This window comes from Nerophis lumbriciformis, linkage group LG02, assembly GCF_033978685.3.
Source record: "Nerophis lumbriciformis linkage group LG02, RoL_Nlum_v2.1, whole genome shotgun sequence".
In the NCBI taxonomy this organism is placed as follows: domain Eukaryota; kingdom Metazoa; phylum Chordata; class Actinopteri; order Syngnathiformes; family Syngnathidae; genus Nerophis; species Nerophis lumbriciformis.
Genome location: NC_084549.2, coordinates 5,816,848 through 5,840,691, shown reverse-complemented (window position 1 = coordinate 5,840,691; position 23,844 = coordinate 5,816,848). Strand labels below are relative to the sequence as shown.

Genomic DNA, 23,844 nt, shown 5'->3' with positions numbered 1-23,844 from the left:
TTTCACAGCAACTGCCTAAAGACTTTCAAGAAAAGCTGGCTACTTTCCGTGCATATTGTAAAAACAAGATAGCTGAAAAAAAGATCCGGCCAGAGAACATTATCAACATGGACGAGGTTCCACTGACTTTTGATATTCCTGTGAACCGCACTGTGGATACAACGGGAGCACGTACGGTGAATATTCGCACCACAGGGAATGAGAAGTCATCCTTCACTGTGGTTCTAGCTTGCCATGCTAATGGCCAGAAACTTCCACCCATGGTGATATTCAAAAGGAAGACCTTTCCAAAAGAGACCTTTCCAGCCGGCGTCATCATAAAAGCTAACTCGAAGGGATGGATGGATGAAGAAAAGATGAGCGAGTGGTTAAGGTAAGTTTACGCGAAGAGGCCGGGTGGCTTTTTTCACGCAGCTCCGTCCATGTTGATATACGACTCCATGCGCGCCCACATCACGCTGGTTTTTAATATATTAATAAAGTTTGACTGACCTATCTGACTGTTTTTTTGACATTCCTTTAGCGCAGTTAGATGCGGCTTATAACACGGGGCGGCTTATAGGTGGACAAAGTTTTGAAATATGCCGTTCATTGAAGGCGCGGCTTATAACCCAGGGCGGCTTATGGTGCGGAAAATACGGTACTCAGGACCTTCGTATTGTGAGGCACATGCACTAACCCCATGTTCCACCGTGTTGCCCCTCTATATACATATTTATTTAATTTTTTTTAATTAATTTTGGCCAAAGGGGGCACATTTCAATTTCTTACACACACTTGTTATTACATATGTTGGCCAGAGGGGGCGCACTTCAATTTTTACACACACTTGTTATTTTCATTAAAACCGAGACAAAGTCAATTTGAAAAATCCCTCCTTTTTGGGACCACCCTAATTTTGATAGATGTCACCAGCAGGGGGTGCAAATGAGACATTCTCCATTAGATGCAATGTTATTGGGACCATGATTTATGTCATCACTTGTTCACACCTCCTCATATGGAAGCTACTTTTCATTGTTGATGTCTCAAGAAGGGTAGAACTACAAGAACACACACACACACACACACACACACACGCACACACACACACACACACACACACACACACACACACACACACACACACACACGCACACACGCACACACGCACACACACGCACACACACACAGTGGATGGAGAAGAGAACACAAGACTGCTGACAGCCGAGCAAAGCACAAAGAGTGGTGAAAGCCTTTAAAACGTTTTGAAATGTTCACAGTCTGACAAAACTCAACTCAAATGTACAAAAACTTACCAAAAAGCACAAGTCCGGAATAAGCCAGGATTAACATGCAAAACAAACAAACACAGAAACAAAGCAGAAAACAACATAAGACCATTTTTTGCACATTGATATTGAATAAAGCTGTCTGCTAGGTACACACACACACACACACACACACACACACACACACACACACACACACACACACACACACACACGCACACACACATAAGCAGCACGCTGAAAGCTAAAGACACATTTGGTCCTGCAAAGCAATGACTCCATTTAGCTCTCAGCACACGTGCACAGTAGTAGTGTTGTGGACAAAAAAAACAACAATAACTGGTGTGTTCAATGTGTTGCTCAAAGTTGTAATATTCATAGCTTTCATAAGAGTTCAGCCTTTCAAAGCTCCTTTTTGGAATACCATTTTTTTTAACCTCCGTTTTAGCATGTAAATTGTCTGCGTCTGACTAACACGGGGGTCAGTCTAGAGCCGCATAGCGCCGGCCTAGTGGCTCTCTGGAACGTTTTCAAAAATGTATGAAAGATGGAAAAAGATGAGGGGAAAAAAAAATATTTTTTGTTTTAATATGGTTTCTGTAGGAGGACAAACATGACTCAAGCTTCCCTAATTGTTAGAAATCACACTGTTTATATTAAACATGCTTCAGTGGTTTGAGACTATTTGGCAAGCGCCGTTTTGTCCTACTAATTTTGGCAGTCCTTGAACTCACCGTAATTTTGTTTACATGTACATCTTTCTCCGGCTTTCTAAGAAGTGTTTTATGCCACTCCTTTTTTGTCTCATTTTGTCCACCAAACATTTTATACTGTGCGTGAATGCACAAAGGTGAGCTTTGTTGGAGTGCTAATCAGACATACCGTATTTTTCGGATTATAAATCACAGTTTTTTTCATAGTTTGGCCGGGGGTGCGATTCATACTCTGGAGCAATTTATGTGTGAAATTATTAGCACTTTACCATAAAATATAGCGACGTACCGATTAAGGCTGAAACGACGCGTCGACATAGTCGACGTCATCGGTTACGTAAATACGTCGACGCCGTTTTTGTGCGTCGGCGCGTCGCATATTTACGTCACACTACTTTACTGTCATGGCGGAGCGCAAAGCAGACGATGCGAGCGAGGGGAAAAAAGCACGCCAAAAGTCGTCAAAAGTGTGGGAGTATTTCAATAAACGGCCTAATAATGTTGTTGTATGCACACTGTGTCGAGCGGAAATGGCCTATCATAGCAGCACAACGGCTATGAACGAACATTTGAAAAGAAAACCCCCGACAGCGTTCTTGCCATCACCATCAACAAGTCAATCGTCCGCGTGCGTATACGTTGTCATTATTACACAAAAACATGAATGTGTCATTTGTATCTGCGTTGTAAATTCATAAACTAAAGCACCGTTTCGCTCTGAGAGGCGCGTTTGGCGTGCCTGTTCAGTGTTTACAAAGACGCGCTCCTCTTTAACGCTGTGGAGAGGCGGCGAGCGAGCGGCGAGGCGGGGCGAGGCGGGGCGCGCCGGGAGCGACGCCGCAATCGTGCCCAGGTGCGCGATCCGCGCAGTTGGAAGAGAAAAGACTTTGTGTAAAATTAAAAGATTGTAAACCTGGCAAAGCCGTCTGGCGTTCAGTCTGTCGGTCCTGAAAGAACCCCACGGCACAAGACGTGTCACAAACGCTAACGTTAATTAGTTGTGCAAATACCTTTTACAACATTAACAGTTACATATACTATGTACAAACCAACAATTAACTTTCACTTTAATCATACTATCATTGTTGTGTTATTAAGCAAAATAAGCAATACTTTTACTTTTGTTGAAATGTTTACACTGTACACTTTTTTGTATTGGATGTTTAGCTTTATTTTTGCACATTTTAGCAAATAAGCAATACTTTTACTTTTGTTGAAATGTTTACACTTGTTACAGAATATTTCCGTTTTGCACTTTTTTGTATTGGATGTTTATCTTTATTTTTGCACATTTTAAAGCAAAATAAGCAATACTTTTACTTTTGAAATGCTTATACTATTCCAGAATATTAAGATTTGCACTGGATGTTTACTTTTATATTTGCACATTAAAAAGCAAATAAGCTACTTTTAATTTTGTTAAATGTTAAAAGTTTTAAATGTTTACATTGTTACAGAATATTTTGTCATGTTGTTGTCAATGTTGACTGACTAGTGGCCATACTTTTTTTTTTGTAAATAAAAGCTATGCCTTTTGAAAAAACTGGCCTACATTTATTTTTTCCTCTTCATTTTAAATTTAAAAAAAAATCGGTAAAAGGAAAAATAATCTATAGATTAATCGAAAAAATAATCTATAGATTAACAGATTAATCGAAAAAATAATCTATGGATTAATCGATAGAAAAATAATCGTTAGCTGCAGCCCTAGTACCGATAGAAGAGGAAGCGGCGCATTGTCTACCTTTGGAGTTGGCAGAGTTGTTTAGAAGCGACACAGAGGAAGAAGATTTCATGGGATTTAGCGATTAGGAGTGACAGGTTGTTTGGTAAACGTATAGCATGTTCTATATGTTATAGTTATTTGAATGACTCTGACCATAATATGTTACGTTAACATACCAGTTGGTTATTTATGCCTCATATAACGTACACTTATTCAGCCTGTTGTTCACTATTCTTTATTTATTCTAAATTGCCTTTCAAATGTCTATTCTTGGTGTTGGATTTTATCAAATAAATTTCCCCCAAAAATGCGACTTATATATGTTTTTTTCCTTCTTTATTATGCATTCTCGGCCGGTGCGAATTATACTCCGGAGCGATTTATAATCCGAAAAATACGGTATTTGGTCACTGCATTACTGCAAGCTAATCGATGCTAACATGCTATTTAGGCTAGCTGTATGTACATATTGCATCATTATGCCTCGTGTGTAGGTATATTTGAGCTCATTTAATTTCCTTTAAGTCCTCTTAATTCAATTTATATCTTCATGTCTCATGACACATTATCTGTATGTAATATTGGCTGCATTTCTGATTGTTGTTTGTGTGGAATGTTGTTCCAGACCACAGCAAATGTTCCCCAGCTTGCAAAGATTGTTGTAATAAATCCATTAGGAGAAGACAGCCTGCCGTTTCCTTTAACTTGGACACACACATCTGTACCTTTGGTATTTCTTAGCCAGTCACTTCCAGGAGTTATCTCACCCTCTGAGAAGCCTACATTTTACTAATGATTTCGAATGTTGTAAAAATGTGAAGAATAAATATTACATTTAAACATTTCTGTCAACAAAGATTTGCGTCAGCCTGCGACACATAGTCATTTTGATAGTAGGCTAATATAACTAATATAGACACTTACATAATTTGTTGTCTTCAATATAACACTTATAAAATACTTTTAAAGTCATTTTGATAGTCGGATAACACAGCTAATATAGACACTTACATCGTGTGTTGTCTTCATTATAACACTTATGTAAGACTTTTAAAGTCATTTTGATTATAGGCTAATATAACTAATATAGACACTTACATAATGTGTTGCCTTCATTATAACACCAATATAAGACTTTTAAAGTCATTTTGATAGTAGGTTAATATAGCTTATATCGACACTTACATCATGTGTTGTCTTCATCATAACACTTATGTAAGACTTTTAAAGTCATTTTGATAGTAGGCTAATATAGCTAATATAGACACTTACACCATGTGTTGTCTTCAATACAACACATATATAAGACTTTTAAAGTAATTTTGATAGTAGGCTAATATAGCTAATATAGACACTTACATAATGTGTTGTCTTCATTATAACACTTATATAAGACTTTTAAAGTCATTTTGATAGTAGGCTAATATAACTAATATAGACACTTACATCATGTGTTGTCTTCAATATAACACCAATATAAGACTTTTAAAGTCATTTTGATAGTAGGCTAATATAACTAATATAGACACTTACATCATGTGTTGTCTTCAATATAACACCAATATAAGACTTTTAAAGTCATTGTGATAATAGGCTAATATAACTAATATAGACACTTACATAATGTGTTGTCTTCATTATAACACTTATATAAGACTTTTAAAGTCATTTTGATATCAGGCTAATATAGACACTTACATAATGTGTTGTCTTCATTATAACACCTATATAAGACTTTTAAAGTAATTTTGATAGTAGGCTAATATAACTAATATAGACACTTACATAATGTTATGTCTTCATTATAACACTTATATAAGACTTTTAAAGTCATTTTGATAGTAGGCTAATACAGACACTTACATCATGTGTTGTCTTCATTATAACACTTATATAAGACTTTTAAAGTCATTTTGATATCAGGCTAATATAGCTAATATAGACACTTACATAATGTGTTGTCTTCATTATAACACCTATATAAGACTTTTAAAGTAATTTTGATAGTAGGCTAATATAACTAATATAGACACTTACATAATGTGTTGCCTTCATTATAACACCAATATAAGACTTTTAAAATAATTTTGATAGTAGGCTAATATAGCTAATATAGACACTTACATCATGTGTTGTCTTCATTATAACACTTATATAAGACTTTTAAAGACTTTTTGGTAGTAGGCTAAAATAGCTAATATAGACACTTACATCATGTGTTGTCTTCATTATAACACTTATATAAGACTTTTAAAGTAATTTTGATAATAGGCTAATATAACTAATATAGACACTTACATCATGTGTTGTCTTCATTATAACACTTATATAAGACTTTTAAAGTCATTTTGATAATAGGCTAATATAACTAATATAGACGCTTAAATAATGTGTTGTCTTCAATATAACACTTATATAAGACTTTTAAAGTAATTTGAATAGTAGGCTAATATAACTAATATAGACACTTACATCATGTGTTGCCTTCAATACAACACTTATATAATACTTTTAAAGTCATTTTGCTTGTAGGCTAATATAACTAATATAGACACTTACATAATGTGTTGTCTTCATTATAACACTTATATAAGACTTTTAAAGTCATTTTGATAAGAGGCTAATATAACTAATATAGACACTTACATCATGTGTTGTCTTCATTATAACACTTATATAAGACTTTTAAAGTCATTTTGATAATAGGCTAATATAACTAATATCGACACTTACATCATGTGTTGTCTTCATTATAACACTTATATAAGACTTTTAAAGTCATTTTGATAGTAGGCTAATATAGACACTTACACCATGTGTTGTCTTCATTATAACACTTATATAAGCCTTTTAAAGTCATTTTGATAATAGGTTAATATAGCTTATATCGACACTTACATCATGTGTTGTCTTCATTATAACACTTATGTAAGACTTTTAAAGTCATTTTGATAGTAGGCTAATATAGCTAATATAGACACTTACACCATGTGTTGTCTTCAATACAACACATATATAAGACTTTTAAAGTAATTTTGATAGTAGGCTAATATAACTAATATAGACACTTACATCATGTGTTGTCTTCAATACAACACTTATAAAAGACTTTTAAAGTCATTTTGCTTGTAGGCTAATATAACTAATATAGACACTTACATCATGTGTTGTCTTCATTATAACACCAATATAAGACTTTTAAAGTCATTTTGATAGTAGGCTAATATAGCTAATATAGACACTTACACCATGTGTTGTCTTCAATATAACACTTATATAAGACTTTTAAAGTCATTTTGATAGTAGGCTAATATAACTAATATAGACGCTTACATCGTGTGTTGTCTTCATTATCACACTTATATACGACTTTTAAAGTCATTTTGTTAGTAGGCTAATATAACTAATATAGACACTTACATAATGTGTTGTCTTCATTATAACACCTATATAAGACTTTTAAAGTCATTTTGATAGTAGGCTAATATAGCTAATATAGACACTTACATCATGTGTTGTCTTCATTATAACACTTATACAAGACTTTTAAAGACTTTTTGATAGTAGGCTAATATAGACACTTACATCATGTGTTGTCTTCATTATAACACTTATATAAGACTTTTAAAGTCATTTTGATAGTAGGCTAATATAGCTAATATAGACACTTACATAATGTGTTGTCTTCAATATAACACCAATATAAGACTTTTAAAGTCATTGTGATAGTAGGCTAATATAACTAATATAGACACTTACATAATGTGTTGTCTTCATTATAACACTTATATAAGACTTTTAAAGTCATTTTGATAATAGGCTAATATAACTAATATGGACACTTACGTAATGTGTTGCCTTCAATATAACACCAATATACGACTTTTAAAATAATTTTGATAGTAGGCTAATATAACTAATATAGACACTTACATCATGTGTTGTCTTCATTATAACACCAATATAACACTTTTAAAGACTTTTTGATAGTGGGCTAATGAAGCTAATATAGACACTTACATCATGTGTTGTCTTCATTATAACACTTATATAAGACTTTTAAAGACTTTTTGATAGTAGGCTAATATAGACACTTACATCATGTGTTGTCTTCATTATAACACTTATATAAGACTTTTTGATAGTAGGCTAATATCGACACTTACATCATGTGTTGTCTTCATTATAGCACTTATATAAGACTTTTAAAGTCATTTTGATAGTAGGATAATATAGACACTTACATCATGTGTTGTCTTCATTATAACACTTATATAAGACTTTTAAAGACTTTTTGATAGTAGGCTAATATAGCTAATATAGATACTTACATCATGTGTTGTCTTCATTATAACACTTATACAAGGATTTAAATTTTTTGCGGCTCCAGACAGATTTTTTTTTTGTATTTTCGGTCCAATATGGCTCTTTCAACATTTTGGGTTGCCGACCCCTGGACTAACACCATAAAGGTTCGAAGTGCTGCTTCAGACTGTGGACAAATATAAATGACGTGTTCTGACAATTATTTAACACCAAATTATTTAACAGCAAATGTTGAAGTCGTGGAAATAATGGAGAAATGAGGTCTAACCAAACACACTCACGTTGTTGTTGCGTGTCTCCACAGCGGGGAACTTCCGGACGATGAACTTGACCGCAGACTCCAGGTTTTTGTCGACCAGATAGGAGGGCTTGGCCTTGGGGTCGCCACATGCCTGAGGAGGATGAGGAAGGACACACACTCAACATCTTCCCTCACATGTTGCAATGTATGATGCCCTCACACAAAAAAACAAAATGCTTCATCTGACCCATGTGGAAAGTCAACACAAAGTTGATGCAGGCACCCGCACGTCAACACCGGGATGCACATGACAACGACAAGAGATTACAAGGAATGTGCACAAGGTAGGTTTCCATTTTGTTGAATTCAGTCTATTCACAAAAATGGAAGAGTTGGAAGTCTGTGGTTTTCATGTTTGGTTAGAGCAGGCTGAGAGTGAGCAAGACCTTCATGTGACCAGAGCTAACCATCTGGAATATATAGTCCACCTGAACTAGAGATGTCCGATAATATCGGACTGCTGATATTATCGGCCGATAAATGCTTTATAATGTAATATCGGAAATTATCGGTATTGGTTTCAAAAAGTAAAATGTATGACTTTTTAAAACGCCGCTGTGTACACACGGACGTAGGGAGAAGTACAGAGCACCAATAAACCTTAAAGGCACTGCCTTTGCAAGCCGGCCCAATCACATAATATCTACGGCTTTTCACACACACAAGTGAATGCAAGCATACTTGGTCAACAGCCATACAGGTCACACTGTGTATAAACAACTTTAATAATAATAATAACTGGGATTTATATAGCGCTTTTCTAAGTACCCAAAGTCGCTTTACATGTAGAACCCATCATTCATTCACACCTGGTGGTGGTAAGCTACTTTCATAGCCACAGCTGCCCTGGGGTAGACTGACGGAAGCGTGGCTGCAATTTGCGCCAACGGCCCCTCCGACCACCACCTATCATTCATCATTCAATTCACCGGTGTGAGTGGCACCGGGGGCAAAGGGTGAAGTGTCCTGCCCAAGGGCACAACGGCAGCGATTTTTGGATGGTATGAAGCGGGGAGCGAACCTGCAACCCTCAGGTTTCTGGCACGGTTGCTCTACCCACTACGCCATGCCGCCCCAACTTTAACACTGTTACAAATATGCGCCACACTGTGAACCCACACCAAACAAGAATGACAAACACATTTCGGGAGAACATCCGCACCGTAACACAACATAAACACAACAGAACAAATACCCAGAAGCCCTTGCAGCACTAACTCTTCCGGGACACAACAATATACACCCCCCCCCCCCCCCCCCCCACCCCCCCAACCTCCTCATGCTCTCTCAGCATGTCCCAAATTCCAAGCTGCTGTTTTGAGGCATGTTAAAAAAAATAATGCACTTTGTGACTTCAATAATAATTAAAGCTGCAAGCAGCGTTGGTCGGGCCCGCGTATTTGGCAGGTGCTAGTCCTAAGTGTCCCAATACTTTTGTCCAGTTTTAGTCCCAAGTGTCCCAATACTTTTGGCAAGTTGTAGTCCTAAGTGTCCCAATACTTTTGTCAAGTTGTAGTCCCAAGTGTCCCAATACTTTTGTCCAGTTTTCGGCCTAAGTGTCCCAATACTTTTGTCTAGTGTACCTACCTTGTCTGCATTGTGTAGGCACGCTGGTGCTTCCTGCTTTTAAGCAGCCATCTTAAAAAAAACAGCAGCGCAGCGGGTCTTTGAAGGGTCATAAAATCAAAACCGGAGCAGGTATTAAAACGCTGTTCTGTTATTTTATACACAAGGGTTTAATCTCTCTCCTGTGTTAGTTTGAAGCCGAAACGACAAACGCGCTCAGAGGAGATAGTTTTTGAAGGAAGGTGACCGGTTTTTACAAAAAAATTGTTTTGAAGGGGGAATAGCAAACTTCCTGTTGATTTTTGCTGGGGGTTGTCAATTTATGAAATGTAGGTTTAAGTGAGCCCTACATAGAGGTTTTTGTTTCATGTCTCTCCGACCTTCCCAGTGGGAGTTACAGGCAGTTTTGTCAGTTTTTTCATCCGAGGAGCAGTTTTTTTTGCGTTTCATTAAAAAATTGCGCTAGAGCACAATTTTGAGATTTGGGGTTAGGTTTTTTTATTAGATCGCAATTTTTGCCAGTCCTGATGTGTGTGCTCAGTTCGGTGAGTTTTGAAGCATGTTAAGGGGGTCAAATTACAGCTCAAAGAGGCAAAAGTGACTGTTTTTAGTACTTTTTTGTCTTGAAGGGGGAATTGCCAACTTCCTGTTGATTTTTGCCCGATGATATACAATTATGAAAACTAGGTCTAAGTCAGACCTACATACAGGTTTTTGTTTCATGTCTCTCCGATCTTCCTAGTGGGAGATATAGGCAGTCTAGTTTTTTTTTTTCCTAGGGGGCGCTAGAGCGCAATTTTGAGTTTTGAGGTTGTTGTTTTTTTTTAAAAAGGTAATTTTCGCAGGTCCTGATGTGTGGGTCAAATATGGTGAGTTTTGAAGCATGTTAAGTGGGTCAAATTACAGTTTAATGTGGCGGCGGAAGAATAAAGAATAAAGAATAAAACCTTACAAATTCAATAGGTCCTTATGTCCCATTGCATAAGGACTCCCTTTGGGAGTCCTTATGCAATGGGCCTTGCGGGCCCTAATTAAAGCGGCAAGCAGCGTTGGTCGGGCCCGCGTATTTGGCAGGTGCTAGTCCTAAGTGTCCCAATACTTTTGTCCAGTTTTAGTCCCAAGTGTCCCAATACTTTTGGCAAGTTGTAGTCCTAAGTGTCCCAATACTTTTGTCAAGTTGTAGTCCCAAGTGTCCCAATACTTTTGTCCAGTTTTCGGCCTAAGTGTCCCAATACTTTTGTCTAGTGTACCTACCTTGTCTGCATTGTGTAGGCACGCTGGTGCTTCCTGCTTTTAAGCAGCCATCTTAAAAAAAACAGCAGCGCAGCGGGTCTTTGAAGGGTCATAAAATCAAAACCGGAGCAGGTATTAAAACGCTGTTCTGTTATTTTATACACAAGGGTTTAATCTCTCTCCTGTGTTAGTTTGAAGCCGAAACGACAAACGCGCTCAGAGGAGATAGTTTTTGAAGGAAGGTGACCGGTTTTTACAAAAAAATTGTTTTGAAGGGGGAATAGCAAACTTCCTGTTGATTTTTGCTGGGGGTTGTCAATTTATGAAATGTAGGTCTAAGTGAGCCCTACATAGAGGTTTTTGTTTCATGTCTCTCCGACCTTCCCAGTGGGAGTTACAGGCAGTTTTGTCAGTTTTTTCATCCGAGGAGCAGTTTTTTTGTGCGTTTCATTAAAAAATTGCGCTAGAGCACAATTTTGAGATTTGGGGTTAGGTTTTTTTATTAGATCGCAATTTTTGCCAGTCCTGATGTGTGTGTTCAGTTCGGTGAGTTTTGAAGCATGTTAAGGGGGTCAAATTACAGCTTAAATAGGCAAAAGTGACTGTTTTTAGTACTTTTTTGTCTTGAAGGGGGAATTGCCAACTTCCTGTTGATTTTTGCCCGATGATATACAATTATGAAAACTAGGTCTAAGTCAGACCTACATACAGGTTTTTGTTTCATGTCTCTCCGATCTTCCTAGTGGGAGATATAGGCAGTCTAGTTTTTTTTTTTCCTAGGGGGCGCTAGAGCGCAATTTTGAGTTTTGAGGTTGTTCTTTTTTTTTAAAAAGGTAATTTTCGCAGGTCCTGATGTGTGGGTCAAATATGGTGAGTTTTGAAGCATGTTAAGTGGGTCAAATTACAGTTTAATGTGGCGGCGGAAGAATAAAGAATAAAGAATAAAACCTTACAAATTCAATAGGTCCTTATGTCCCATTGCATAAGGACTCCCTTTGGGAGTCCTTATGCAATGGGCCATGCGGGACCTAAATATGGCAGTGCCATGTTATTTTTTTTCCATAACTTGAGTTGATTTTTTTTGGAAAACCTTGTTACATTGTTTAATGCATCCAGCGGGGCATCACAACACAATTAGGCATAATAATGTGTTAATTCCACCACTGTATATATCGGTAGATATCGGGATCGGTAATTAAGAGTTGGACAATATCGGAATATCGGCAAAAAAGACATTATCGGACATCTCTAACCTGAACCAATGTCAGCAAATAGCCATTCCAATAACCTAACCATCTCAAAAGGCTCATCGTACATCAAGTACCTTTTTCTGGTGTAATGACAGACGCACAATCACAGAATACTTACAAGCAGACACAGTGTGTAGACATAAAAGGGAAAATGGACGCATTTTGGTGTAAAAACTAAAGATAAAGGTGAAGTTATAACACTGAAACACCCTCAGGAAGAGGTGCTTTTAAACATGGCTGGCTAGCTAGCATCTAACATCCATCCGCAGTCTGCAGAGTTTTAGCTACTTTTAAATCTCTAATCCTCGCCTCCATGGCGACAAATAAAGTACCGTATTTTCCGCACTATAAGGCGCACCTAAAAACCACAAATTTTCTCAAAAGCTGACAGTGCGCCTTATAACCCGGTGCGCTTTATATATGGATTAATATTAAGATTCATTTTCATAAAGTTTCGGTCTCGCAACTACGGTAAACAGCCGCCATCTTTTTTCCCCGTAGAAGAGGAAGTGCTTCTTCTTCTACGCAAGCAACCGCCAAGGTAAGCACCCGCCCCCATAGAACAGGAAGCGCTTCTTCTTCTACTGTAAGCAACCACCCGCCCGCGTAGAAGAAGAAGAAGCGCGCGGATATTACCGTACCTTTCATTTCCTTTGTGTGTTTACATCTGTAAAGACCACAAAATGGCTCCTACTAAGCGACAGGGTTCCACTGACTTTTGATATTCCTGTGAACCGCACTGTGGATACAACGGGAGCACGTGCGGTGAATATTCGCACCACAGGGAATGAGAAGTCATCCTTCACTGTGGTTCTAGCTTGCCATGCTAATGGCCAGAAACTTCCACCCATGGTGATATTCAAAAGGAAGACCTTGCCAAAAGAGACCTTTCCAGCCGGCGTCATCATAAAAGCTAACTCGAAGGGATGGATGAAGAAAAGATGAGCGAGTGGTTAAGGTAAGTTTAAGTTTACGCGAAGAGGCCGGGTGGCTTTTTTCACGCAGCTCCGTCCATGTTGATATACGACTCCGTGCGCGCCCACATCACGCTGGTTTTTAATATATTATTAAAGTTTGACTGACCTATCTGACTGTTTTTTTGACATTCCTTTAGCGCAGTTAGATGCGGCTTATAACACGGGGCGTCTTATAGGTGGACAAAGTTTTGAAATATGCCGTTCATTGAAGGCGCGGCTTATAACCCAGGGCGCCTTATGGTGCAGAAAATACGGTAAGTTTCTTACAAGTATTATTATCACTGCAGGACGAGGAATAGCTAAACATGCTTCACTACACACCGTAGGAGGATACAATAGCTCACCGGCGTCACAATGTAAACAAACGCCACTGTAATGATACCAAGTACAAGAGCGTATCTAGTTGATACTACTATGATTACATCAATATTTTTTGTCATCACTAAATCTTTTTTCCTTTTTTAAAAAAAAAATTCATATTATGTTTATAAACTCAGGAAATATGTCCCTGGACACATGAGGACTTTGAATATGACCAATGTATGATCCTGTAACTACTTGGTATCGGATTGACACACACATTTGTGGTATCATCCAAAACTAATGTAAAGTATCAAAGAAGAGAAGAATAAGTGATCATTACATTTTAACAGAAGTGTAGATAGAACATGTTAAAACAGAAAATAAGCAGATATTAACAGTAAATGAACAAGAAGATTACAATTTTTTTTTTACAGCTTGTCCCTCATAATTTTGTCAAGATAATAATAGGTGTATAAATGACACAATATGTTACTGCATAGACTAATTAGGAGTCTTTGTTTGTTTACTTACTACTAAAAGACAATTTCAGTATGTTCACTATTTTATTTAAGGACAAAAGTCTTGTTTCTAGCGTAAACTAAGCAGGAACAACTAAGTCTAACTATTTTAACTCTTTATTGCTGAATCAGTTTTGTTTCTTGCGTAAACTAAGCAGGAACAACAAAGCCTAACACTATTTTAACTCTTTAACTAAGCAGGAACAACAAAGTCTAACACTATTTTAACTCTTCATTGCTCAATCAGTTTTGTTTCTAGCGTAAACTAAGCAAGAACTAAGTCCAACTATTTTAACTCTTTATTGCTCAATCAGTTTTGTTTCTTGCGTAAGCTAAGCAGGAACAACAAAGTCTAACACTATTTTAACTCATTAACTAAGCAGGAACAACAAAGTCTAACACTATTTTAACTCTTTATTGCTCAATCAGTTTTGTTTCTTGCGTAAGCTAAGCAGGAACAACAAAGTCTAACACAATTGTAACTCTTTAATGCTCAATCAATCTTGTTTCTTGCGTAAACTAAGCAGGAACAACAAAGTCTAACTATTTTAACTCTTTATTGCTCAATCAGTTTTGTTTCTTGCGTAAACTAAGCAGGAACAACAAAGTCTAACACTATTTTAACTCTTTAACTAAGCAGGAACAACAAAGTCTAACACTATTTTAACTCTTCATTGCTCAATCAGTTTTGTTTCTAGCGTAAACTAAGCAAGAACAACTAAGTCTAACTACTTTAACTCTTTATTGCTCAATCAGTTTTGTTTCTAGCGTAAGCTAAGCAGGAACAACAAAGTCTAACACTATTTTAACTCTTTAACTAAGCAGGAACAACAAAGTCTAACACTATTTTAACTCTTCATTGCTCAATCAGTTTTGTTTGTAGCGTAAACTAAGCAAGAACAACTAAGTCTAACTATTTTAACTCTTTATTGCTCAATCAGTTTTGTTTCTTGCGTAAGCTAAGCAGGAACAACAAAGTCTAACACTATTTTAACTCATTAACTAAGCAGGAACAACAAAGTCTAACACTATTTTAACTCTTCATTGCTCAATCAGTTTTGTTTCTTGCGTAAACTAAGCAGGAACAACTAAGTCTAACACTATTTTAACTCTTTAACTAAGCAGGAACAACTAAGTCTAACACTATTTTAACTGTTCATTGCTCAATCAGTTTTGTTTCTTGCGTAAACTAAGCAGGAACAACAAAGTCTAACACTATTTTAACTCTTTAACTAAGCAGGAACAACAAAGTCTAACACTATTTTAACTCTTTATTGCTCAATCAGTTTTGTTTCTAGCGTAAACTAAGCAAGAACAACTAAGTCTAACTATTTTAACTCTTTATTGCTCAATCAGTTTTGTTTCTTGCGTAAACTAAGCAGGAACAACAAAGTCTAACACTATTTTAACTCTTTAAGTAAGCAGGAACAACAAAGTCTAACACTATTTTAACTCTTCGTTGCTCAATCAGTTTTGTTTCTAGCGTAAACTAAGCAGGAACAACTAAGTCTAACTATTTTAACTCTTTATTGCTCAATCAGTTTTGTTTCTTGCGTAAACTAAGCAAGAACAACTAAGTCTAACTATTTTAACTCTTTATTGCTCAATCAGTTTTGTTTCTTGCGTAAACTAAGCAGGAACAACAAAGTCTAACACTATTTTAACTCATTAACTAAGCAGGAACAACAAAGTCTAACACTATTTTAACTCTTCATTGCTCAATCAGTTTTGTTTCTTGCGTAAACTAAGCAGGAACAACAAAGTCTAACACTATTTTAACTCTTTAATGCTCAATCAGTCTTGTTTCTAGCGTAAACTAAGCAGGAACAACTAAGTCTAACTATTTTAACTCTTTATTGCTCAAACAGTTTTGTTTCTTGCGTAAACTAAGCAGGAACAACAAAGTCTAACACTATTTTAACTCTTCATTGCTCAATCAGTTTTGTTTCTTGCGTAAACTAAGCAGGAACAACAAAGTCTAACACTATTTTAACTCTTTAATGCTCAATCAGTCTTGTTTCTTGTGTAAACTAAACAGGAACAACAAAGTCTAACACTATTTTAACTCTTTAATGCTCAATCAGTCTTGTTTCTTGCGTAAACTAAGCAGGAACAATAAAGTCTAACACTATTTTAACTCTTTAATGCTCAATCAGTCTTGTTTCTAGCGTAAACTAAGCAGGAACAACTAAGTCTAACTATTTTAACTCTTTATTGCTCAAACAGTTTTGTTTCTTGCGTAAACTAAGCAGGAACAACAAAGTCTAACACTATTTTAACTCTTCATTGCTCAATCAGTTTTGTTTCTTGCGTAAACTAAGCAGGAACAATAAAGTCTAACACTATTTTAACTCTTTAACTAAGCAGGAACAACAAAGTCTAACACTATTTTAACTCTTCATTGCTCAATCAGTTTTGTTTCTTGCGTAAACTAAGCAGGAACAAAGAAGTCTAACATTATTTTAACTCTTTAATGCTCAATCAGTCTTGTTTCTAGCGTAAACTAAGCAAGAACAACTAAGTCTAACTATTTTAACTCTTTATTGCTCAATCAGTTTTGTTTCTTGCGTAAACTAAGCAGGAACAACAAAGTCTAACACTATTTTAACTCTTTAACTAAGCAGGAACAAAGAAGTCTAACACTATTTTAACTCTTTAATGCTCAATCAGTCTTGTTTCTAGCGTAAACTAAGCAGGAACAACTAAGTCTAACTATTTTAACTCTTTATTGCTCAATCAGTTTTGTTTCTTGCGTAAACTAAGCAGGAACAACAAAGTCTAACACTATTTTAACTCTTTAACTAAGCAGGAACAACAAAGTCTAACACTATTTTAACTCTTTAACTAAGCAGGAACAACAAAGTCTAACACTATTTTAACTCTTTAATGCTCAATCAGTCTTGTTTCTTGCGTAAACTAAGCAGGAACAACAAAGTCTAACACTATTTTAACTCTTTAATGCTCAATCAGTCTTGTTTTAAGTTAAAGTACCAATGATTGTCACACACACACTAGGTCTGGTGAAATGTGTCCTCTGCATTTGACCCATCCCCTTGTTCACCCCCTGGGAGGTGGCCACGCCCGGGAATCATTTTTGGTGATTTAACCCCCAATTCCAACCCTTTATGCTGAGTGCCAAGCAGGGAGGAAATGGGTCCCATTTTTATAGTCTTTGGTATGACTCGGCCGGGGTTTAAACTCACAACCTACCGATCTCAGGGCGGACACTCTAACCACTAGGCCACTAAGTTTCTAGCGTAAACTAAGCAGGAACAACAAAGTCTAACTATTTTAACTCTTTATTGCTCAATCGGTTTTATTACTTGTGTAAACTAAGCAGGAACAACTAAGTCTAACGCTATTTAGTGAGGGTCGGACTCTGCCAGGGCTGCCCTTTGTCACCGGTTCTGTTCATAACTTTTATGGACATAATTTCTCGGCACAGTCATGGCTTTGAGGGGACCCGGTTTGGTGGCTGCAGGATTAGGTCACATGGTTTTGTGATAATAAAAAATATTGATGTAATCATTGTAGTATTGACTATACACGGTTCTTGTACCTGGTTTCGTTACGATGGATATTTGTGTCGATCCACTCCTTTTGGTTACATTCAGAAGCGGTTAGCTATGTTATCCTCCTATGCTGTGTAGCGAAGCCTGTTTAGGGTTAGGTGCTTCAATGTTTATAGCGCCACCTTTATCGTTAGTTATAAAGCCAAAATAAGTCCATTCTCCTTTTTCCGTCCCCACACTGTTTCTGTTTGCAAGTGAGTTGTCTGTGTGTGTTGATGTTGAAACACACATGCGAGAGTGAAAAAAAAGGTACCGGTATTTTTCAAAGACAGTATAGTACCTTTTTTAATTCACTAGTACCGCAGTAACGGTGTAGTGTACAACCCTACATGTTGACACTGTTTTGTTTAGACTACAAAACTAGAGAGATACAAAAAGTGGAATCTCGCAAGCGCCGTCCAAAGATTTATCAAATATAGATATCCGCCGACGTTACTCATTATCTGCGTCACAAACCAATGCAAATCGACGACTTCTGTGGAACAAGCAAAGTTGTTTTATAAATAAGTCGTCAACTACCGTGTTTGGATTAACACGTTCTGCACTTTTGTGCATCCCAAAGACACAAAACCAGCTGCCAACAGGCAAGAAAAGTGGGTTGACAGAAGTCAACACTTAGATGTTCTCATGTTTTTTTAAGATTTAAAAGACCAAAACCAAACTGATAGCTTAACAACAAAACAGCTTCAAGTGGAATCACAACAAAAAAAACTCCAACACAAATCAGAATGACAAACCAGAGTAAATGCTGGAGACTTCACACGATGGACCGAATATGAACCATCCATCCATCTTCTTCCGCTTATCCGAGGTCGGGTCGCGGGGGCAGCAGCTTAAGCAGGGAAGCCCAGACTTCCCTCTCCCCAGCCACTTCGTCCAGCTCCTCCCGGGGGATCCCGAGGCGCTCCCAGGCCAGCCGGGAGAGATAGTCTTCCCAGCGTGTCCTGGGTCTTCCCCGTGGCCTCCTACCGGTCGGACGTGCCCGAAACACCTTCCTAGGGAGGCGTTCGGGTGGCATCCTGACCAGATGCCCGAACCACCTCATCTGGCTCCTCTCGATGTGGAGGAGCAGCGGCTTTACTTTGAGCTCCCCCCGAATGACAGAGCTTCTCACCCTATCTCTAAGGGAGAGCCCCGCCACTCGGCGGAGGAAACTCATTTCGGCCGCTTGTACCCGTGATCTTGTCCTTTCGGTCATGACCCAAAGCTCATGACCATAGGTGAGGATGGGAACGTAGATCGACCAGTAAATCGAGAGCTTTGCCTTCCGGCTCAGCTCCTTCTTCACCACAACGGATCGATACAGCGTCCGCATTACTGAAGACGCCGCACCGATCCGCCTGTCGATTTCACGATCCACTCTTCCCCCACTCGTGAACAAGACTCCGAGGTACCGTATTTTCCGCACTATAAGCCGCACCTAAAAACCACAAATTTTCACAAAAGCTGACAGTGCGGCTTATAACCCGGTGCGCCTTATATATGGATTAATATAAATATTTATTTTCATAAAGTTTCGGTCTCGCAACTACGGTAAACAGCCGCCATCTTTTTTCCCCGTAGAAGAGGAAGCGCTTCTTCTTCTATGGTAAGCAACCGCCAAGGTAAGCACCCGCCCCCATAGAAGAGAAAGCGCTTCTTCTTCTACCGTATTTTCCGCACTATAAGGCGCACCGGATTATTAGCCGCACCTTCAATGAATGGCATATTTCATAACTTTGTCCACCAATAAGCCGCCCCGGACTATAAGCCGCGCCTACGCTGCGCTAAAGGGAATGTCAAAAAAACAGTCAGATAGGTCAGTCAAACTTTAATAATATATTAAAAACCAGCGTTCTAACAACTCTGTTCACTCCCAAAATGTACGCAAATGTGCAATCACAAACATAGTAAAATTCAAAATAGTGCAGAGCAATAGCAACATAATGTTGCTCGAACGTTAATGTCACAACACACAAAATAAACATAGCGCTCACTTTCTGAAGTTATTCTTCATTCGTAAATCCTTCGTCTTCGGTGTCCGAAGTGAAAAGTTGGGCAAATTTACGATCCACTGGCAGATGTTGGCGTCGTCTGGCGCTGCCTCCTCGTCTTAGTGAAGGTGTGTTCGCCTTCTGTCATCCATTGTTCCCACGCAGTTAGCAGTCTAGCTTCGAATGCCCTGTTGACACCAATATCTAGCGGCTGGAGGTCTTTTGTCAATCCACCCGGAATGACGGCGAGTATTGAATTAAGCGCGTAAGCGTGTCTCTCAATGTGCTGTTATGAGCTAGCAAATATAACAACTACACTACCCAGCATGCAACGATAGTTACGAGCATGCGCGGTAGCCCTGAGAAGCGTTGTATGCTGGCAGTTAGCACGCTGTGAGTAAACGTTGAGAACTCAGTTAACACGCCTCGTCTGCATTATTTATAATTAGACAGACAACACACTTAATAGGAGCCATTTTGGGGTCTTTACATAAACACACAAATGGAAATGAAACGTCACATATCCCAGCATGCACCGCGCGCTTCTTCTACGGGGAAAAAAGATGGCGGCTGTTTACCGTAGTTGCGAGACCTAAACTTTATGAAAATGAATCTTAATATTTATCCATATATAAAGCGCACCGGGTTATAAGGCGCACTGTCAGCTTTTGAGAAAATTTGTGGTTTTTAGGTGCGCCTTATAGTGCGGAAAATACGGTACTGTAAGCAACCACCCGCCCCCATAGAAGAAGAAGCCCCCGGATATTGCGTTTCATTTCATTTGTGTGTTTACATCTGTAAAGACCACAAAATGGCTCCTACTAAGCGACACGCGTATAATGCAGAATTTAAACTTACATCACAGATGGTGTCAAAAAACAAGTGAAGGACACAAATACAACACTCGCCGTCATTCCGGGTGGATTAACCAAAGAACTCCAACCGCTCGATATTGGTGTCAACAGGGCATTTAAAGCACGACTGCGAACGGCGTGGGAACAATGGATGACCGAAGGCGAACACACCTCCACTAAGACAGGGAGACAGCGCCGGACGACATACGCCAACATCTGCCAGTGGATCGTAAATGCCTGGGCGGATATTTCGGTCACAACTGTGGTCCGAGCTTTCCGGAAGGCAGGATTCACAGAACTGCGACGAGACGGAGCCGGTCATTTTGGATCCCGTATTCGCCCAACTTTTTAATTCGGACACCGAAGGAGAAGAATTCGAGGGATTTATGAATGAAGAATAACTTCAGAAAGTGAGCGTTATGTTTATTTTGTGTGTTGTGACATTAACGTTCGAGCAACATTAAGTTATTGATGCTAATTGATTGCACATTTGCACATTACCGTACATTTTGGGAGTGAACAGAGTTGTTAGAACGCTGGTTTTTAATATATTATTAAAGTTTGACTGACCTATCTGACTGTTTTTTTTGACATTCCCTTTAGCGCAGTTAGATGCGGCTTATAACACGGGGCGGCTTATAGGTGGACAAAGTTTTGAAATATGCCGTTCATTGAAGGCGCGGCTTATAACCCAGGGCGGCTTATGGTGCGGAAAATACGGTACTTGAACTCCTCCACTTGGGGCAAGATCTCCTCCCCAACCCGGAGATGGCACTCCACACTTTTCCGGGAGAGAACCATGGACTCGGACTTGGAGGTGCTGATTCCCAATCCCAATCGCTTCACACTCGGCTGCGAACCGATCCAGTGAGAGCTGAAGATCCTGGCCGGAGGAAGCCATCAGGACCACATCATCTGCAAATAGCAGTGACCTAATCCTGCAGCCACCAAACCAGATCCCCTCAACGCCCTGACTGCGCCTAGAAATTCTGTCCATAAAGGTTATGAACAGAATCGGTGACAAAGGGCAGCCTTGGCGGAGTCCAATATGAACCAGTGATGAAAATTAAGATTTTAACACAACTTGCCAACCACTGATAATACTGTGAACACAATAGATCCAAGCAACTTTAGATAAAAAAAACCCTTAATATTCCAAATAACTTTTTGTCCCCTGGATGCCGTATTTTCACCCGTACGCACACACACGCACACGCACACGTGTGTGTGCAAGGGAGAAGTGGAATGCTGCTGTGACCAATAAGGAGAGCAGAAGAGAAATGTAAATGTGCAAACATGAAGAGATAGAAATGATAGACTTTATTAAAAAAATAAGGGTATGCAGCTTAGTTAAAGAAAATGTTATTGACATGTTATATATGAGAAGTGTCTGACACTCTAAAGAACATAAAATTACATACATTTCATTAAAGTTTGCCGTTTTATTATTACAACCTATAATATAATATATAATGTTCCCCTTTTAAAGGGGAACATTATCACCAGACCTATGTAAGCGTCAATATATACCTTGATGTTGCAGAAAAAAAGACCATATATTTTTTTTACCCGATTTCCAAACTCTAAATGGGTGAATTTTGGCGAATTAAACGCCTTTCTAATATTCGCTCTCGGAGCGATGACGTCACAACGTGGCGTCACATCGGGAAGCAATCCGCCATTTTCTCAAACACCCAGTCAAATCAGCTCTGTTATTTTCCGTTTTTTCGACTGTTTTCCGTACCTTGGAGACATCATGCCTCGTCGGTGTGTTGTCGGAGGGTGTAACAACACGAACAGGGACGGATTCAAGTTGCACCAGTGGCCCAAAGATGCGAAAGTGGCAAGAAATTGGACGTTTGTTCCGCACACTTTACCGACGAAAGCTATGCTACGACAGAGATGGCAAGAATGTGTGGATATCCTGCGACACTCAAAGCAGATGCATTTCCGACGATAAAGTCAAAGAAATCTGCCGCCAGACCCCCATTGAATCTGCCGGAGTGTGTGAGCAATTCAGGGACAAAGGTCCTCGCTAGCACGGCAAGCAATGGCGGCAGTTTGTTCCCGCAGACGAGCGAGCTATCGACCCTAACTTCCCTGGCCTGCTGACATCAACTCCAAAACTGGACAGATCAGCTTTCAGGAAAAGAGAGCGGATGAAGGTATGTCTACAGAATATATTAATTGATGAAAATTGGGCTGTCTGCACTCTCAAAGTGCATGTTGTTGCCAAATGTATTTCATATGCTGTAAACCTAGTTCATAGTTGTTAGTTTCCTTTAATGCCAAACAAACACATACCAATCGTTGGTTAGAAGGCGATCGCCGAATTCGTCCTCGCTTTCTCTCGTGTCGCGTCGTTTTCGTCGGTTTCGCATGCATACGGTTCAAACCGATATGGCTCAATAGCTTCAGTTTCTTCTTCAATTTCGTTTCCGCTACCTGCCTCCACACTACAACCATCCGTTTCAATACATTCGTAATCTGTTGAATCGCTTAAGCCGCTGAAATCCGAGTCTGAATCCGAGCTAATGTCGCTATAGCTTGCAGTTCTTTCCGCCATGTTTGTTTGTGTTGGCTTCACTATGTGACGTCACAGGAAAATGGACGGGTGGTTAAAATCAGGCACTTTGAAGCTTTTTTTTTTTTTAGGGATATTGCGTGATGGGTAAAATTTTGAAAAAAACTTCGAAAAATATAATAAGCCACTGGGAACTGATTTTTAATGGTTTTAACAATTCTGAAATTGTGTTAATGTTCCCCTTTAACATATGTACTATGGCTGGGCGATAAAACGATATTACTACTTTGTAGTACCCCTAATGTAATAAAATATCCATCCATCCATTTTCTACCGCTTGTCCCTTTTGGGGTAGCGGGGGGTGCCGGAGCCTATCCCAGCTTACTGGATGTTTTTTGATTTAGTTCTCCCCACTGACTGCCACTCTGCCTCGTCACTCGTTACCATAAATTGATTAACGCGACTTAAACAAGTTGAAAAACTTATTGGGGTGTTACCATTTAGTGGTCAATTGTACGGAATATGTACTGTACTGTGCAATCTACTAATACAAGTCTGTCAGTCTGGCATGTGAGGCACATGCATCCTCCACTGTAGCTATTTCTCATACTAAGTCGTAGGGATCGACTGATTATCGGCGCCAACATTTGTCACTTTGATGTATATCTGTAGCTGCCTTCTTAAAAAAAAGTAAATAGTAATATGCACCTCTTTTTTTCACAATTTCTATCATTTTA

The 23,844-nt window shown here is 38.6% G+C and overlaps 1 protein-coding gene across 4 annotated transcripts in view; it reads right to left on the bottom strand.

The window, feature by feature from the left end:
- nckap1 (NCK-associated protein 1) overlaps positions 1–23,844 on the bottom strand; it is a 102,867-nt gene that overhangs the window by 52,453 nt on the left and 26,570 nt on the right. For all 4 annotated transcript variants that reach the window (XM_061933958.1, XM_061934025.1, XM_061934032.2 and 1 more), the window contains one exon: positions 8,318–8,428. In XM_061933958.1, coding sequence (XP_061789942.1) covers positions 8,318–8,428 — 111 coding nt within the window. The remainder of the gene's footprint in view (positions 1–8,317; positions 8,429–23,844) is intronic.